The 14,083-nt window shown below is 40.7% G+C and overlaps 1 protein-coding gene across 17 annotated transcripts in view; it reads left to right on the top strand.

Moving 5' to 3' along the window:
- The window catches only part of LOC18439600 (transducin family protein / WD-40 repeat family protein), a 70,307-nt gene extending 56,224 nt beyond the window's left edge, over window positions 1-14,083 (top strand). For 4 of the 17 annotated variants that reach the window (XM_088862614.1, XM_088862617.1, XM_088862630.1 and 1 more), the window contains 6 exons: window positions 535-758; window positions 856-989; window positions 12,674-12,934; window positions 13,006-13,184; window positions 13,266-13,417; window positions 13,503-14,083. In XM_088862614.1, the coding sequence (XP_088718740.1) occupies window positions 535-758; window positions 856-989; window positions 12,674-12,934; window positions 13,006-13,184; window positions 13,266-13,417; window positions 13,503-13,626 (1,074 nt within the window). In that variant the 3' untranslated portion in view covers window positions 13,627-14,083. Of the gene's footprint in view, window positions 1-534; window positions 759-855; window positions 990-12,673; window positions 12,935-13,005; window positions 13,185-13,265; window positions 13,418-13,502 lie in introns of those variants that run through there. The other 13 variants (XR_016052624.1, XM_088862625.1, XM_088862622.1 and 10 more) reach the window with 11 other exon arrangements.

Below are 14,083 nucleotides of genomic sequence, written 5' to 3' on the forward strand. Positions count from 1 at the left end.
CATTTATATATGCACTTAGGCATAATCATCACATGCACCCACATCTGTGTGTGCATGTGTTTTGGCATCTATATGTTTGTTATGTACATGTGTGTGTGTGAGTGTTATTGTGCATATGTGCATTGTCAATCTTATAGATGGGTGTGGATGTCTTATGTGTTTTGTAGCGTGCATTCATCTTTGACAGAAATCATTATTCATTGGCGCATGTATATTTTGCTGGAGTTATCGAAATTCCACACACACACATGCAGGGAAAGCGCAAGGATTGGTCTCTCTTGTTTTTCAAAGTTATTCTAGGTCCTAGTTGTTGATTTACATATGTAGGTAGAGAAAGGATTACTCGCTTTCATGTCTCATACTCGATGTAGAAATCCTAGTCATCTTAGAACAGTCTCTTTACTCATTTATAGTCTGAACAACTTTGCCTTTTAGCTAGATTTTCCATTAGTAATGTGTAGCATAACTTTTCATTCTGCCTTTTATATAGTGTTTGCCTTGGTGATGAAATGAATATCATCGTTGCTTATGTAGTTTGGCAAAGATAAAGCTACAGCAACATATGGTGTTCTGCCCGCTGCAGATGTCCCCCCACCATATGCACTAGCATCAATATCAGCCTTGCAATTTGATCAATGTGGGCACAGATTTGCTACTGCTGCAATGGATGGCACTGTATGTATATGGCAACTTGAGGTTGGAGGAAAGAGTGATGTTTGCCCGACAGAATCCTCCCTTTGTTTTCGAACCCATGCATCGTAAGAAATCTACTAAGAGATTTATGTTCTTCCTGAAATGAAATGCAATTTTTCCTTTGTCTGAACCACTTGACAAGGTATGATCTTTCTCTTGCAGAGATGTGAAGTACGTTGCCACTAGTGGATCAATTCTTGCTGCGGCAGGATCTAGCCCTAGTGATGTCAATGTTGTTATATGGGATACTTTGGCCCCACCAGCCACGTCGCAAGTTTCTCTTACTTGCCATGAAGGTATATGCGCTAACTTAAATGGGCTTCATGATTGATTTTCTACTAACTGTTCATTATGCTTTAAAAAAGCACCTAAAACATGTGCCCCATCAGCTCTGCCAACTCTATCAAGAATAAGTGATGTGATGATTGCAACACCATAGTACCATTTTCCTGGATATTCCGAAGTTAGTTATCCTATCAATATTGCCTATTAGATTCCAAAGTGATACTCTTGATTTCTCAGATCTGCCTAGAATACCTCAAAATGGTAAAGATCTCAAGAAGGTTTCTAGGAAAAGAGTCAATACCACCAAAGAAAAGCATGAAGGGCCATGTTCCCCGTGGTCACACGGTTCTTATATTAACATAAATGCCTAGTGATCTAGATTATTTCAGAAACATCCCATGACCAAATTTATATTTACAAAATGACCGAAGAATACAAGAAAGGTAAACAATAAAATACACTTTTCACCCTGTATGATATCACTCTGCGATGTCAAAACGTGTGAAAGCATGCAAATTACTAGAAAGAAAAAGCATTTTATGAAATTTTCAGTACAGCAATCAGAACAAATGAAATTCCAATCAGAATTTTCCCATCAAATTTATTCACGAGTGTGCTAGAATAAAATAAATTAGCTATCATAAAATTGTTGATGACTTACAAAAATGCTACGGGTCCCAAACTTCTCGTACACTCTTGATATCATCATTTGTTAGTGTAAGTAAACAAGTGGGAGTAAATTTAGCTGAAGGGAAAACCAAGGGAAAAGGGTTTTCATGTCTGCAGCTCCGTCCAACTACCTTCCCATTGAAAAATCCTATAGCAAACCGCCAGATGAATGCAATAAGATAACATAGTGATTGTCAACATGCTATGACACATTCAGATTTGTGGGACTTTAGGAACATAAAAAACTTTCTAGGAGGAAAGATGAGAGAGTTCATAAAGAAAAATAAATATGTATTCAACACTCAACGCTTCTTTTCGCCATTATAATGAGTTACGTGCTCAATTTTCTGCTTATCACTCATCATATGGTGGTAGCACCAGAATCAATGACCTAAGATTTAGATGGAAACATACTAGAGGAGGATCCCTTACCCTTAGTTGCCTTGAGAATTTATTCTGTTATTTCCTAAAATTTGTAGTTGTGTTGGAGGTGGTGCAGACCATAGTTCCCAGGATCTTTTATGGAGGGAGTCACTACCGCTCTAGAAGCTCAATCTTGCATTCCGAGACACGAGATCTCGATTCCAAATGATTCCTTAGTATTTGGGATCTGGACCCGGGAAATCAGGGAACTCGATCCCATCTTAATGGGATCCAGATCTCTTTGTCAAAAATCATAGTTCCATGAGTAAGCAGAACCATTATTTCACCAACTTAGAGTGGAGTATTTTGAGAATGAGTTTCACGGGCACACTATTTGGTTCGTATAAAATGGAGTGTGCCTCTCCCATTTTTATGACCTATAAACTTTCTAAGTGCCATGATTCCCTACATGTTTTACAGTTCACAACTTTACAAACCATATGAACCATGACTTATTGAAAGTACAAGATTTCATGATTTATTGAAAGCACGAGATTGCCTCTGAGACATGCTTCCTCTCTGATCCCTCTTTTTGTTATTTCATTGGTTTCAATGCACCTACAATAGGGGGGGAGTAAGAGAGTTTATTTTGTTATTGTGTGTGAAAGGTCAATGACATGATTCTTGTTTACATTGATACTTGGATTTTTTAATTTGGAAAAAGTTAAACATATTATTCAATGAAATTGAAGGAAAGTTCTATAGGACAGCTGTGATACCAACTTTACTTTATAGGACGGAATGTTGGGCGATCAAGAAACAACATACTTAGAATAATTGTAGTTGAGATGGGGATGTTGCGATGGATAAGTAGCAAGACAAGAAGGGATAGAATTTGAAATGAATACATTTGGGAGAATTTAGGTGTGGCACCAATAGGTAATAAGATGAGAGAAAGTAGACTGAGGTGGGCTGGCTATGTGTACAACAGCTGTTAGGAGGTAAGAGTCAGTTCAAGTGGAAGACTCAAAAAGGGCAAGGGGTAAGGCCCAAAAGGACATGGTTGGGAGTAGTAATAAAAGATATGAGGACTTATGGCCTCTTTGAGGTTATGACTCTCAATAGAGCAGAATGACAGACTAGAATTCATGTAGCTGACCTCAATTAGTTGAGAAAAGGCTTTGACAATGATGATGATGATGATATTGTTCGATGGAATTCGCTTTAAGTGAACTTAGGGAACCTTGATCCTAATCATGGCAGATTGTAATCCCATTTAGTTAGGAATTCCATTTGGTGCAGATATGGAACACGCTCCCTAAAAGTCAAGGATTTCTATCCCCTAACCTAAACATGTGCAGAACTCCGGATTTTATAGCCTACCTCACAACGCGCCTCCACTCCCGATATCGGCGCTCTTGTTGCTCCCATTCCCGTTACTATGGTGCATGCATAGGAATTTTCACCTGTAACTTCTTGCATCTAAGTAATGTCTTCACCAACACTGGCAACAAAGGCATGCAACTTTAGAGTTTTAGGAGACCTCTTCTTACACATAGAAGTAATATGTACTACTTCCTTACAATAATAGCATGACATTCGGATTCTTGAGACATTGAGATGGTATATAGTCATATTATTTGCTAGCGTAACACTATACTAAAATTTCGTACTCTTTACCTTATTAGAAGCCAAAAGTATTGCATCATGTATCTTTAGTTAGCAATTCTACCAGTGCTATGTCCTAGTCAAGCGTCACAGATCTATTCAAGAATGAAGATTTAGTTAATTGGAACTCATCTCGAATCAGTGTAGATGGGATATGGCACTCAATCCATAATTCCCCAGGCTACTTTAGGAACTTATGTGATGCAAGCAAAAAATTATTCTTATTTTCAATTTTATTCAATTTCAAAGGATGTATATTTTGATTTTAGTTTTAGAGTTTATTTTTAGGGTTTTTAAGTTTTCAAGGATTTTAGGATTATTTTATATTTTTTATTTAGTATTGACTGGTTACTATTCATGGTACTGTTTATAGGTACTATTCATGAGTACTGTTCACAGGTTTAAGTTGGGACTTTTTTGGTCAGTTTAATTATTGTATGGATATTAATATCTTTGAGCATTAAATTATAATTTATAAGAGTTGTGTGGCCTTGAGGGGGTCATTCCACATGATTTTTAGAAATTGAAAATGAAAGAAAAGCTTAGGCTTTTAGAACCTTAGCTTGGGATATGGAGAAGAAACCATAGGTTTCTTCGACTTGTGCTTGTGTTTAGCTTCTTTTTTGCAGATTTACTGTTTTCTCAAATTTTCCTAGTGCGTGGCTTGTTTTCTTCGAGTTTTCTCCAACTAGGGGAGAATTATGCAGGACAAAATTATTTTTATTTTTAATTTTATTCAATTTCAAAGATGTATTTTTTTATTTTAGTTTTAGGATTTATTTTTAGGGTTTTTAAATTTATTGGGATTCTAATATTTTTTTAAAATTTTTTATTTACTGTTCACTGAATACTATTCCCAAGTACTATTCATGGGTACTGTTCTGTTCATAGGGGTAAAATTGTCTTTACAAATTATGTCTTTAGGTTAGGACCTTTTGAGCCATTTAATTATTGTATGGGCATTTAATGTCTTTGAATATTACATTATAATATATGAGATATGGTGGGGCCTTGAGGGAGTCATTCCACATGATTTTCAGAATTAGAAAAGAAAGAAGAGCTAGGCTTTTGAAACCCTAGCTGGGTTAGGGAAGAAACCCTAGGTTTCTTCGAATTGTGCTTGTGCATGGCTTGTTTTCTTGCTGATTTCACTTTCTATCAATTTCCCTACATCACGATGGTTTCATCAATCCCATCTCATTCCACAAAGTTACGTGGAGCAAAGTAAAGTAATACTCGTGTGTTCCTATTTTCGTCAACTCCTGCTCAATTTGGGATGATCATATCTTCTTCAGGTAATCCCACATCTCCTTGGTGAAAATAGCTGAATCCAGTGCATTACTGTCCTCAACTGATTGGAGAATCCAGCTTTATTTTTTATTGTTTTTGGGAGTTAAACCAGTATGCCAGTTCTCCATTATGAGGCACCTTTTTAATCAACAGGTCTAGATGTTGACCTATCAACTATCCCAAACAAATCTTTGCCCCTTAAAGAGTTTCTCATGATGGATGACCAAAGGAAATACTTTCTCCCATTTTGTGATTGGGAGGCACAACATGTGATGTTTCCCCAAAGCCATTATTAAGCAACACTAGAGTTCAAACACACAATAATGAAAGGGAACACTACATTAGAAGGAATGGAAAACCTGGAAGCAAGTAGTGTACTGCCCCTCAAAATATTTGAAGAGATTGGAAACGAGGAAATAAGTGCTGGAATGCCCTCAAAATACTCATAGCAGCCAAATCTAGAAACCAGTCCCCTTTCCAGAAATGGATTGAAGGTTAAATCTCGATTGAAGTCTTCAAACAACCATAAGAAATACCTCAGATTTCGGTGAAGAAGAAAAATGGAGTTTTATCTGACAAAAGTAGTAGAGGAAGATAGATCCACTTAGTTTCTATTATATCTGATACGCAATCTTTTAGGTCAAATAACTACGATGATAAGCTTAACCAAAGAAGTGAGGGATCGTTGCAACAGGGAGATAGGGTGTAGGAATCCTAATTTAATCATCGGAAGACACTTGACATGCAATACACCTACTCTGATACCATGGTAGAACCAGTGACACTCTTGATCTCTTAGGACTTCCCTAAAATACATTAAAATGGGAAAGATGTCAAGAAGGTTTCAAGGAGAAGAGTCCATACAACTAGACAAGAATACAACTAGACAAGAACTTGAATGGTCATGTTCCCCCTTGGTCACATGGCTCTCATATTAGTATAAAGAAAAAGGATGTACAAGTACAGCATTACCAACAGTGATCTAGAATACTACCAGTGTTCTTAAATGGTGGATGATGCGGTTGGCATCTGATGTAGTGATGCAGCTCAATGCATGTGCATCACATCTAATGCGGTCAGAAAACATAAAAAATGTTAAGAAGCACAAAAAAATAGAAGAACGCATAGAAAAAGAACATAAAAATATGATTTATGTGATAGTAGGTATTTTAATAGATTCAATATGTTGTTCTAACTTCTAATCTTTAATAATTCAAATGTCTAACGCACTAAACATGTAAAACAAAGCAATCTGTTCCATCTCATATAAAATATCCAAAATTCCAAACTTTAAAGTTCATACTCCAACAAGGCAAAGCCAAAAAGTTCATGATATATAGAAGAAAAGGATAATCAGCTCTCAGTTTTTTTAAAAAAAGGATAATCAGCTCTCAATCAAACAAGTTATCAAATACTTGAATTTCTTCTAGCAATTATTTTTGTCTCATTTTCTTATTTTCTTTGATTTTTCTCAGCTACTTATGTATGTCATAATCTCTCTTCCAATCTCATTGGTTGTGAGCATGCTTTAACCTTTTAAGTAATACCGGCTAGGTTTTCCTTTCGCTGGAAAATATTCCCCGTATAAGTATTCCCACATAGAGTACAAATAGCGATTTCAATCCTTAAGGTTTTGAATTTAGCATATTTCCATGCTGGATTCTAGTTACTTGATGATGACGTTGCCCCCAAAAAAAAAGTATTAGGAAATGGAAAAACTTACTAATTAACCCAAAGAAAATTTGATGCGGGTGGTGCGGCTGGGCGCATCACATTTTTTTTCGCATATGCGGTCTGGAAGGATGCACTCAGGCCGCATACTGCATTATGCGACCCCATAATGCTTTATGCAGCCGCATTTTGAAATAATCAATGTTACAAAAATATGCCTTGGTCATATTTATTTTTACAAAGGACCAAAAGAATAAGAAACAGTACAATGAAGGTACAACAACGTATTTTGAACGAAAAAGAAATATTTGCAATCATTTTCTTGCTACTTATTCGAGTGGGGTGATCCCTCTTCTGTCGTCAGTGATTCTGCCCTACCTAGCTAGTTGAGTGATTCCCGGTAATATCTTGCAGTAATGAAATTGAAATTTCCTCCTGCTTGGTGTAGAGAGAGAGAGAGAGAGAGAGAGAGAGATTGAACTCGTGAGTTGGAAGCTCTACTTGGATTCCCGCCAGTACGAGCAACATTTGGGCCCCTCTACCCTTTGAGCACTTCAGCAGTTCCTCTTCCTACTTGTCTCCTGCTATGTCGATGGGCTCCAGTTTCTGCTCAAACATGGACAATGCTCAGGGCAGTGTCGACAAGGTGATGGGCGTCATAGGCTTCAAATTCGACATAGGCTTCAAATTCGACAGCTCTAAGGAGGATGTTGAATCTTTCTTAGTTTTAATGTCGAATCTACATTGAAAGTAAGTAATCAAGGCTCCAGGGAGCTCGCTAACCTCTCCTGCGGGATTAACTTTGACCATCCGGCACTAGGCATCCTGGCTCCCTGTCTTTCCCTTCTACCTCTCGTTTGTGACCTATTCGTCGACGTTTGTCCAAGAGATCTTCATCTCTTCCCAGATTATGAAAGCCCGGGTCTGGAACATTAGGGGCCTTGGCTCAGCTCTCAAGACTCAGGCAGTCCACGACTTCTGCCTCAAACACTCTCCTGGCTCCTGGCCTTGATCAAGACTGAAACTCCCTCAGCCCTCTCTCTTCCAAGTCCGACAAGTGTGGGGCTGCAGACCTTGCCAATGGGTCACCTTCTTGGCCCAGGGAGCATCTGGTGGCATCTGGGACCCCTCCTCTTTTGCCTTAGTTGACTGCTAGATCGCTTCATACTCTGCTATGGTGTCCCTTAGCCATATCTTAGATGGGCTGCCTTGGATGTTTTCAGTAATCTACAGACCCAACTCTACCCCCGATCTGACCACTCTATGGCAAGAAATCGATGATGTTGCAGTGCATCCTCCCTCTCGCTGGTGCATTAGTGGTGACTTCAATGTCACCAGGTGGTCCCACGAACGAATTTGTCACCTAAATCACACCGGCATTTGCTGACTTCATCCGGGGTACCAGATACACTTGATCGAACAACTCTTCTCGCTTCAAACTAGACTGATTCTCATGCTCCCCTAACTGGGACACCAACTTCCCTCTCACCTAGGGGACCCAAGCCTTTTCAGTTTGAGTTGTGCTCTGGAGAGGGATATCCACAAACCTATTCTTTTAGAGACCAACCCCATACCTAGGGGACCCAAGCCTTTCAGTTCGCGCTGTACGGGATGGAAGAACTTAATTTCAGTGCTAACTTGAAGTCCTGTGGTCTTCCTATTCACCCCTGGCCCACTGGTGGGTTTGTTTGAGACTCCAAACGAAGCTCACCCTTCTTAAGTCACCTCTCAAAAGTCTTTTGCCGGGAACTTCCATGATCAAAAGTCTCTGATTCTTGACTCTATCCTCCATCTTGACACCCTGGAAGATACCCACTCCCTGTCACCTGATGAATCTCTTCTCCGTCAACAACTCAAAGGTGACTTCCAGTCCATCCTTAGGAAAGAGGAAATGCATTGGGTGCAAAGGTCCAAGGTCAAATGGCTTAGCTACGGGGACCTTAATAGGATTGCCAACTGTAGAAGAAGGAACAATTCAATAGGCCAAATCCAACACAACGGGTACCATTATATATGAACCTATTGCTATAGAAGAAACAATTATAGAATATTTCAAACAGCTCTTCAAAGCCCCATCCTGGTCCAAACCACAAATGCACGACCTTTCTTTCCAAACTTCATCCTTCGATCAGGCGCAGTGGCTGGAAAGGCCCTTCCTTGAATCAGAGATTCTATTAGCAATCAAGGATCTATGCCAAGACCATGCCCTGGGGCCTAATGGATTCCTAGTGACCATCATCAATCGTCACTGGGATATTATGCGCCTCGACTTTTTAGCCTTTTTCTCCGAATTCTATGAACGGGGCATTATTCTCAAAGGGATGAATGCTAACTTCATCGCGCTCATACCCAAGATCAAAGGGGCAGTTGAATTAAAGACTTCTGACCTATTAGCCTAACCAAAAGTCCCTACAAGATTTTGGCCAAGGCGCTGGCCTCTAGGCTTAAAGTTGTTCTAAGTTCGGTTATCTCCGCTAATCAAAGTGCCTTTGTCAAAGATCACCAGCTCCTTGATGGTGCTCTAGTAGCACATGAATGCATTCTAGAATGTCTTCCAAAAACCCTGGCTTCATCGTCAAATTGGACAGGGAAAAGGCATAGAATCATGTCGATTGGGATGTACTCAAAGAAACCAAAAGAAGGATGGGCTTCGGTGCTAGGTGGAGAAATGGATCTGGGGTTGTATCCGAGGTCCTTTTTTCACGATCCTAGTCAACGGCTCCCCTAGAGATTCTTGGGTCCTTCAGAGGCCTAAGACAAGGCGACCCCTTATCCCCTTTTCTTTTTGCAATTGCAGCAGAAGTCTTCAGCAGAACCATCGCCAGAATATACCAAGTAGGCTTGGCTAAGGGTTTTCAGATTGATGCATAGGGCCCGACAGTGTCGCATCTCCAATATGCTGACGACACCCTTCTGTTTTGTGAAGCAGATATCAGGCAAGTCAACAACTTGCTCTTCTTCCTACGATGCTTCCATTTCGCAACTGGGTTCAAGGTTAACCTACAGAAATCGAAAATGAGTGGTATCCTCATAGACCCTAAAGTCCTCCAATCCTTCACCAACAGTTGGGCTTGCAGCATCGACTCTCTACCATCGACCTACCTCGGTCTGCTTTTCTGTTACGGCGAACTCAAAAAGGCCCATTGGAGTCATATAATAAATAAGGTTAAAGAAAACTGGCTTCTTGGAAGGGGAGGTTTCTTTACCCGGCCGGCAGACTAACCCTCATCAAAGTAGTTCTTTCAGGGGTCGCTATCTTCCAGATGTCCATGTTCCACATTCCGGCATCAGTGCGCTCTCGCCTAGAGCAACTGGTGCGGAACTTCCTTGGGTCCGGAGACGGAGTGACCAAAAAATACCATCTTTTCTCCTAGAACACGGTCTGCCAACCCAAACCTGAGGGGGATTTGGGGATTCGGAGCCTGAAAATCCAAAACCTAGCTGTCCTATGTAAATGGTGGTGGAGACTAGCCACCCAGGCTGGGAACCTTTCGCATCCCATTCTTCAATACAAATACTGTCTTTCTTCTGCACCCTGGTTTATCCCCGAGACCCCACTCGATTCTGTGTCTGGTTTCTTAAGATCTATTTCCCACTTTCTCCAGCTTTTCAAATCCCACATTATATTTCACCCCAGGATCAGTTCAAGGGTTAGGTTCTTGGCTAGATCATTGGTTGGGAGACTCCTCCCTTTCATCTCAATTCCCTATTTCGTTCTGACTTGCCAGGAACCCCCTTGCCTCAGTTGAGGAAATTTTAACCACTGAGGGATGAGGAAATTCCCTCCTTTATCAACTTCTCCGCCCTCTTATTCCTTCCCTTTCCTCTCTCAAGGGGAGGACAGCATCATTTGGACCCCAGACCCTTTGGGGATCTTTATGGTCTCCTCTCTATTCCATGTTCTTCACCTAACCCTCCTGGGAGCCTCAGCCTCCCAACTCTTGGATTGCCCTGTGGGGTAGAGTTCTGACCATGGATCAACTTCAAGAAAAGAGGAGTCTAGATCTCGAACAGATGCGTCATGTGTCTCTTGGAGGAGGAAACGAATGACAATTTATTCATTGACTGCCCTCTGGCTGCAAACCTATGGGCCGATACTCTTTCAACCTTTGATTGGGTATGGGTCACTCCTCGCTCGGTCCCCAACCTCCTCAAGCTCTCAGCTTTTCTCCCCTGCGCCAAATCTGGAGCTTTGCTTTGGAAAGCCACTGTGGTGGCGACCTATTGGACGATTTGGAAGGAGCGCAACAGGATCTTCCAAGGCCTTGTTGCCCCCATCCACAAGATCAAAGACTTGATCAGGGGCCTAGTCATCTTCTGGGCCGCTAATCATAGACATTTCAAAGGTCTACCTTCCCATGACCTCCATCTCAACTGGACCAATGTCCTTTCCTTCAAACCCAGGAAGGTTTCTCGCTCAGCCCTATGGAGACCCCCCGACATGAGCAGCATCAAACTAAACTTTGATGGCTCATCGTTAGGAAATCCTGGCCCGACAGGAATAGGTGGAATCTTTCGCAATCATGAGGGTGTTTCCATCCTCTCCTTCGCCTCCTCTATTGAGACGTGAGATTCTACCGAGGCTGTGGCCCAAGCCCTGCTTGAAGGATTGAGGCTGTTCGACCCCTCCTTGGCGTCCCCCTCATCATCAAAGGGTACTCCAAAAATTTGATTCTTGGGCTTCTCACGAGTCCCATCCACTTTGAAGACTATGTCACATCTTTGCTGAAATTTATGACGAACTAGCTAAACAAGGAGCAACATCAAGGCTATAGCAGATTCTAGTTGTCTTTTGGGTTTTGCTTGGTTGGGTTGTGGTTTTAGTTATCCCGGGTGTTTCTCACCCTTCTTTCTTTTGTTGTTGTATTAGTATTATGGATGTTCCATCTTTTTTGGTTTGTCACCTCTCGGTGACTTTTATCCATGGGCATTTTGTAAACTGTATGTGTTCTCTTTTCCATCAATGTTAACATTATAAAAAAAAAAATCTTCTTTTCGACTAACCGGTCACACATCAACGAGGCTACTGACTCCTTGAGGTTATTCACCCTTTCCACCATCTAGTCCAGATCATAATCACCATAAACATGACCACGTTTGCCACCATGACCAGCCACCACGATTGAACTAACACACAACCTTGGCTCTGATACCAAATGGTGCAGCTAAACTATGGAGATTGCAACTTAGTGAGAGAAACAATCAGGTCGGCTCAGGGTTGCCGAGACCCAAACCCGACCCGACCCTACCTGACTAGGTTTTACCCAGACCCAAGTTGGGCTCCAAGTCATTTGGACCTAGACCCGGGTCTAGTAATTAAGAAGATAAAAAAAAAAAAAAACTATTTTATATATTGTGTGTTTGACATATTTATATATTTTATACTAGGATGGGTTGGTTCGGGTCGGACTCGACCTGACCAGAGTCAAGTGCAAGTCATTTGGACCTGGACCCGGTTCAGGTTGACCCACCTGTTTCGGGGTTTGACCGACCTGATTGCCACCCTTACAGTTTTGGCTTCCCATGGTTTATGTTACTAATGCACACATTTGTATGTGTCTTGTAATGTATGAGATTGCATTTTGAGTTGTAATGGTACATGCAGTGTTTGATGAGTTTTATGAGAATTGTAAGTTGCTGAATTTTTACATATGCACAAATTATTTGTATGTAAGCAATCTCATTGTGTCCAAATGAATGTAAATCATGTTGGGGATGTTTGGAGGTGTTTTTTATCCTCTTTTTGTTGCTGCAAATCAGGGACTGGAGTGATTAAGCCTGCAAATGTTGAAAATTGTCAAAAATAGGTTCCGGCCTCTATGGGCATGGGGGCTCTCTCGAGACCCAGGCAATAACATTTTTGGAATCCCCATTTTGGAGGCCTACGCAACTTTTTCATATTAGTGAGATAAACCGTGTAGATGATGACTCACACTGACACGGAATCTTTTATGGCATGCCTGATGATTCTGTACTAACTGTTCATTTCATTACCCTATAGGAGCAATTTAACATTTTATCACTTTATTTGAAGGTGGTGCTCGGTCCCTTGCGGTGTTTGATCATGATATAGGTAGTGCTTCTATTTCACCTCTAATTTTGACGGGGGGAAAAGGTGGAGATGTTGGATTGCATGACTTTCGTTTCATCGCAACAGGACGGACTAAGCGGAATAGACATTCCAAAGGGCATTCAAACCCGTCCTCTCCACATGGCATGCAATCTGGAGCATCAAAGAAGTCTGGCAAAGTAAATCAGAATGGGATGCTTTGGTATATACCAAAGGCACACCTAGGTACGTTATTTTGTATCGTCTTTAAGTTTGAAATGATAATATTATTTAATATATGCTTTTATGTCTTGTAGGAAGTGTTACAAGGATATCGACCATTCCGAATACTAGCTTGTTCCTGACTGGAAGTAAAGATGGAGATGTTAAACTCTGGGATGCCAAAAATACTGAGCTTGTTTTCCATTGGCAGAGAGTTCATGATAAGCACACTTTTCTACAGCCTAATTCTAGAGGTTTTGGTGGAGTAGTACGGGTAATGTCTCTCGTTTCCACTCTACTCTCAAGCAGTTGTGAGAGCTTGTGTAATGGAATATAAGTTCAATGTTTTTATTAGGTATCAAAAACCATGCACGCCATCATGAAGTTGACTTTTCTCAGGAACAAAAAAAAAACATTGTACACCATCATGTGTGGGACAGGACGATGTAGAGGAATCAACTCTTGGCAGAACATGGTTTCTTTTCTTTCAGTTCCTTTTGTTACATGGTAGATTTGTGCAATATATTTTCTTTGATAACAAACAAAAGAACATTGTCCACAATTTTCTCATGTATCAGATATTTTGTTGCAGGCTGCTGTCACAGATATCCAGATCCTACCAAATGGTTTTCTTACATGTGGCGGAGATGGTGTTGTTAGGCTATTCCAACTCCAGGATGCCCAATCAAATTCTTAAGCATATCCATTTTACTTGAATTAAAAGCTGAATTAAATTAAGAGCCAAACCCAGTGAATCACAAATGGTACAGTATCAAAGAGAGTTAGTACCTCCTCTAGTAAAGGAAAGCAGCTCCCTACCGAATTGAGCAAGCAAATAGTTTTACACTGTACGGCACCAGTGGTTCACTAATTGCTGTCATATCATGTTCAATACCTTATGATGGGGAGCCCTTGAAACACTTTTGAGTGGTAACCGTTGAATTACCATGCGCCATCCATGGTCTTGACCAGCGGCCCCTCGTGAATGCTCACCCCAACTTAACTATGTCTGTTCGTGTGGCATACATGATAGTCATTGTACATAATGGAAAGCTGGTGTAATAAAAATGTTTCCCTAACTTGTCGAAACCAGCTTGCCATATTGCGAATATGTTTCATCCCTTGTTTTATGCTGGGGGTTTATTTCTTGATATCTATTTATTCTTTGTTTTA

The sequence above is a fragment of the Amborella trichopoda genome, chromosome 3 (assembly GCF_054954075.1).
Source record: "Amborella trichopoda isolate Santa Cruz 75 chromosome 3, AtrichopodaSantaCruz75HAP2 v2.0, whole genome shotgun sequence".
NCBI lineage: Eukaryota > Viridiplantae > Streptophyta > Magnoliopsida > Amborellales > Amborellaceae > Amborella > Amborella trichopoda.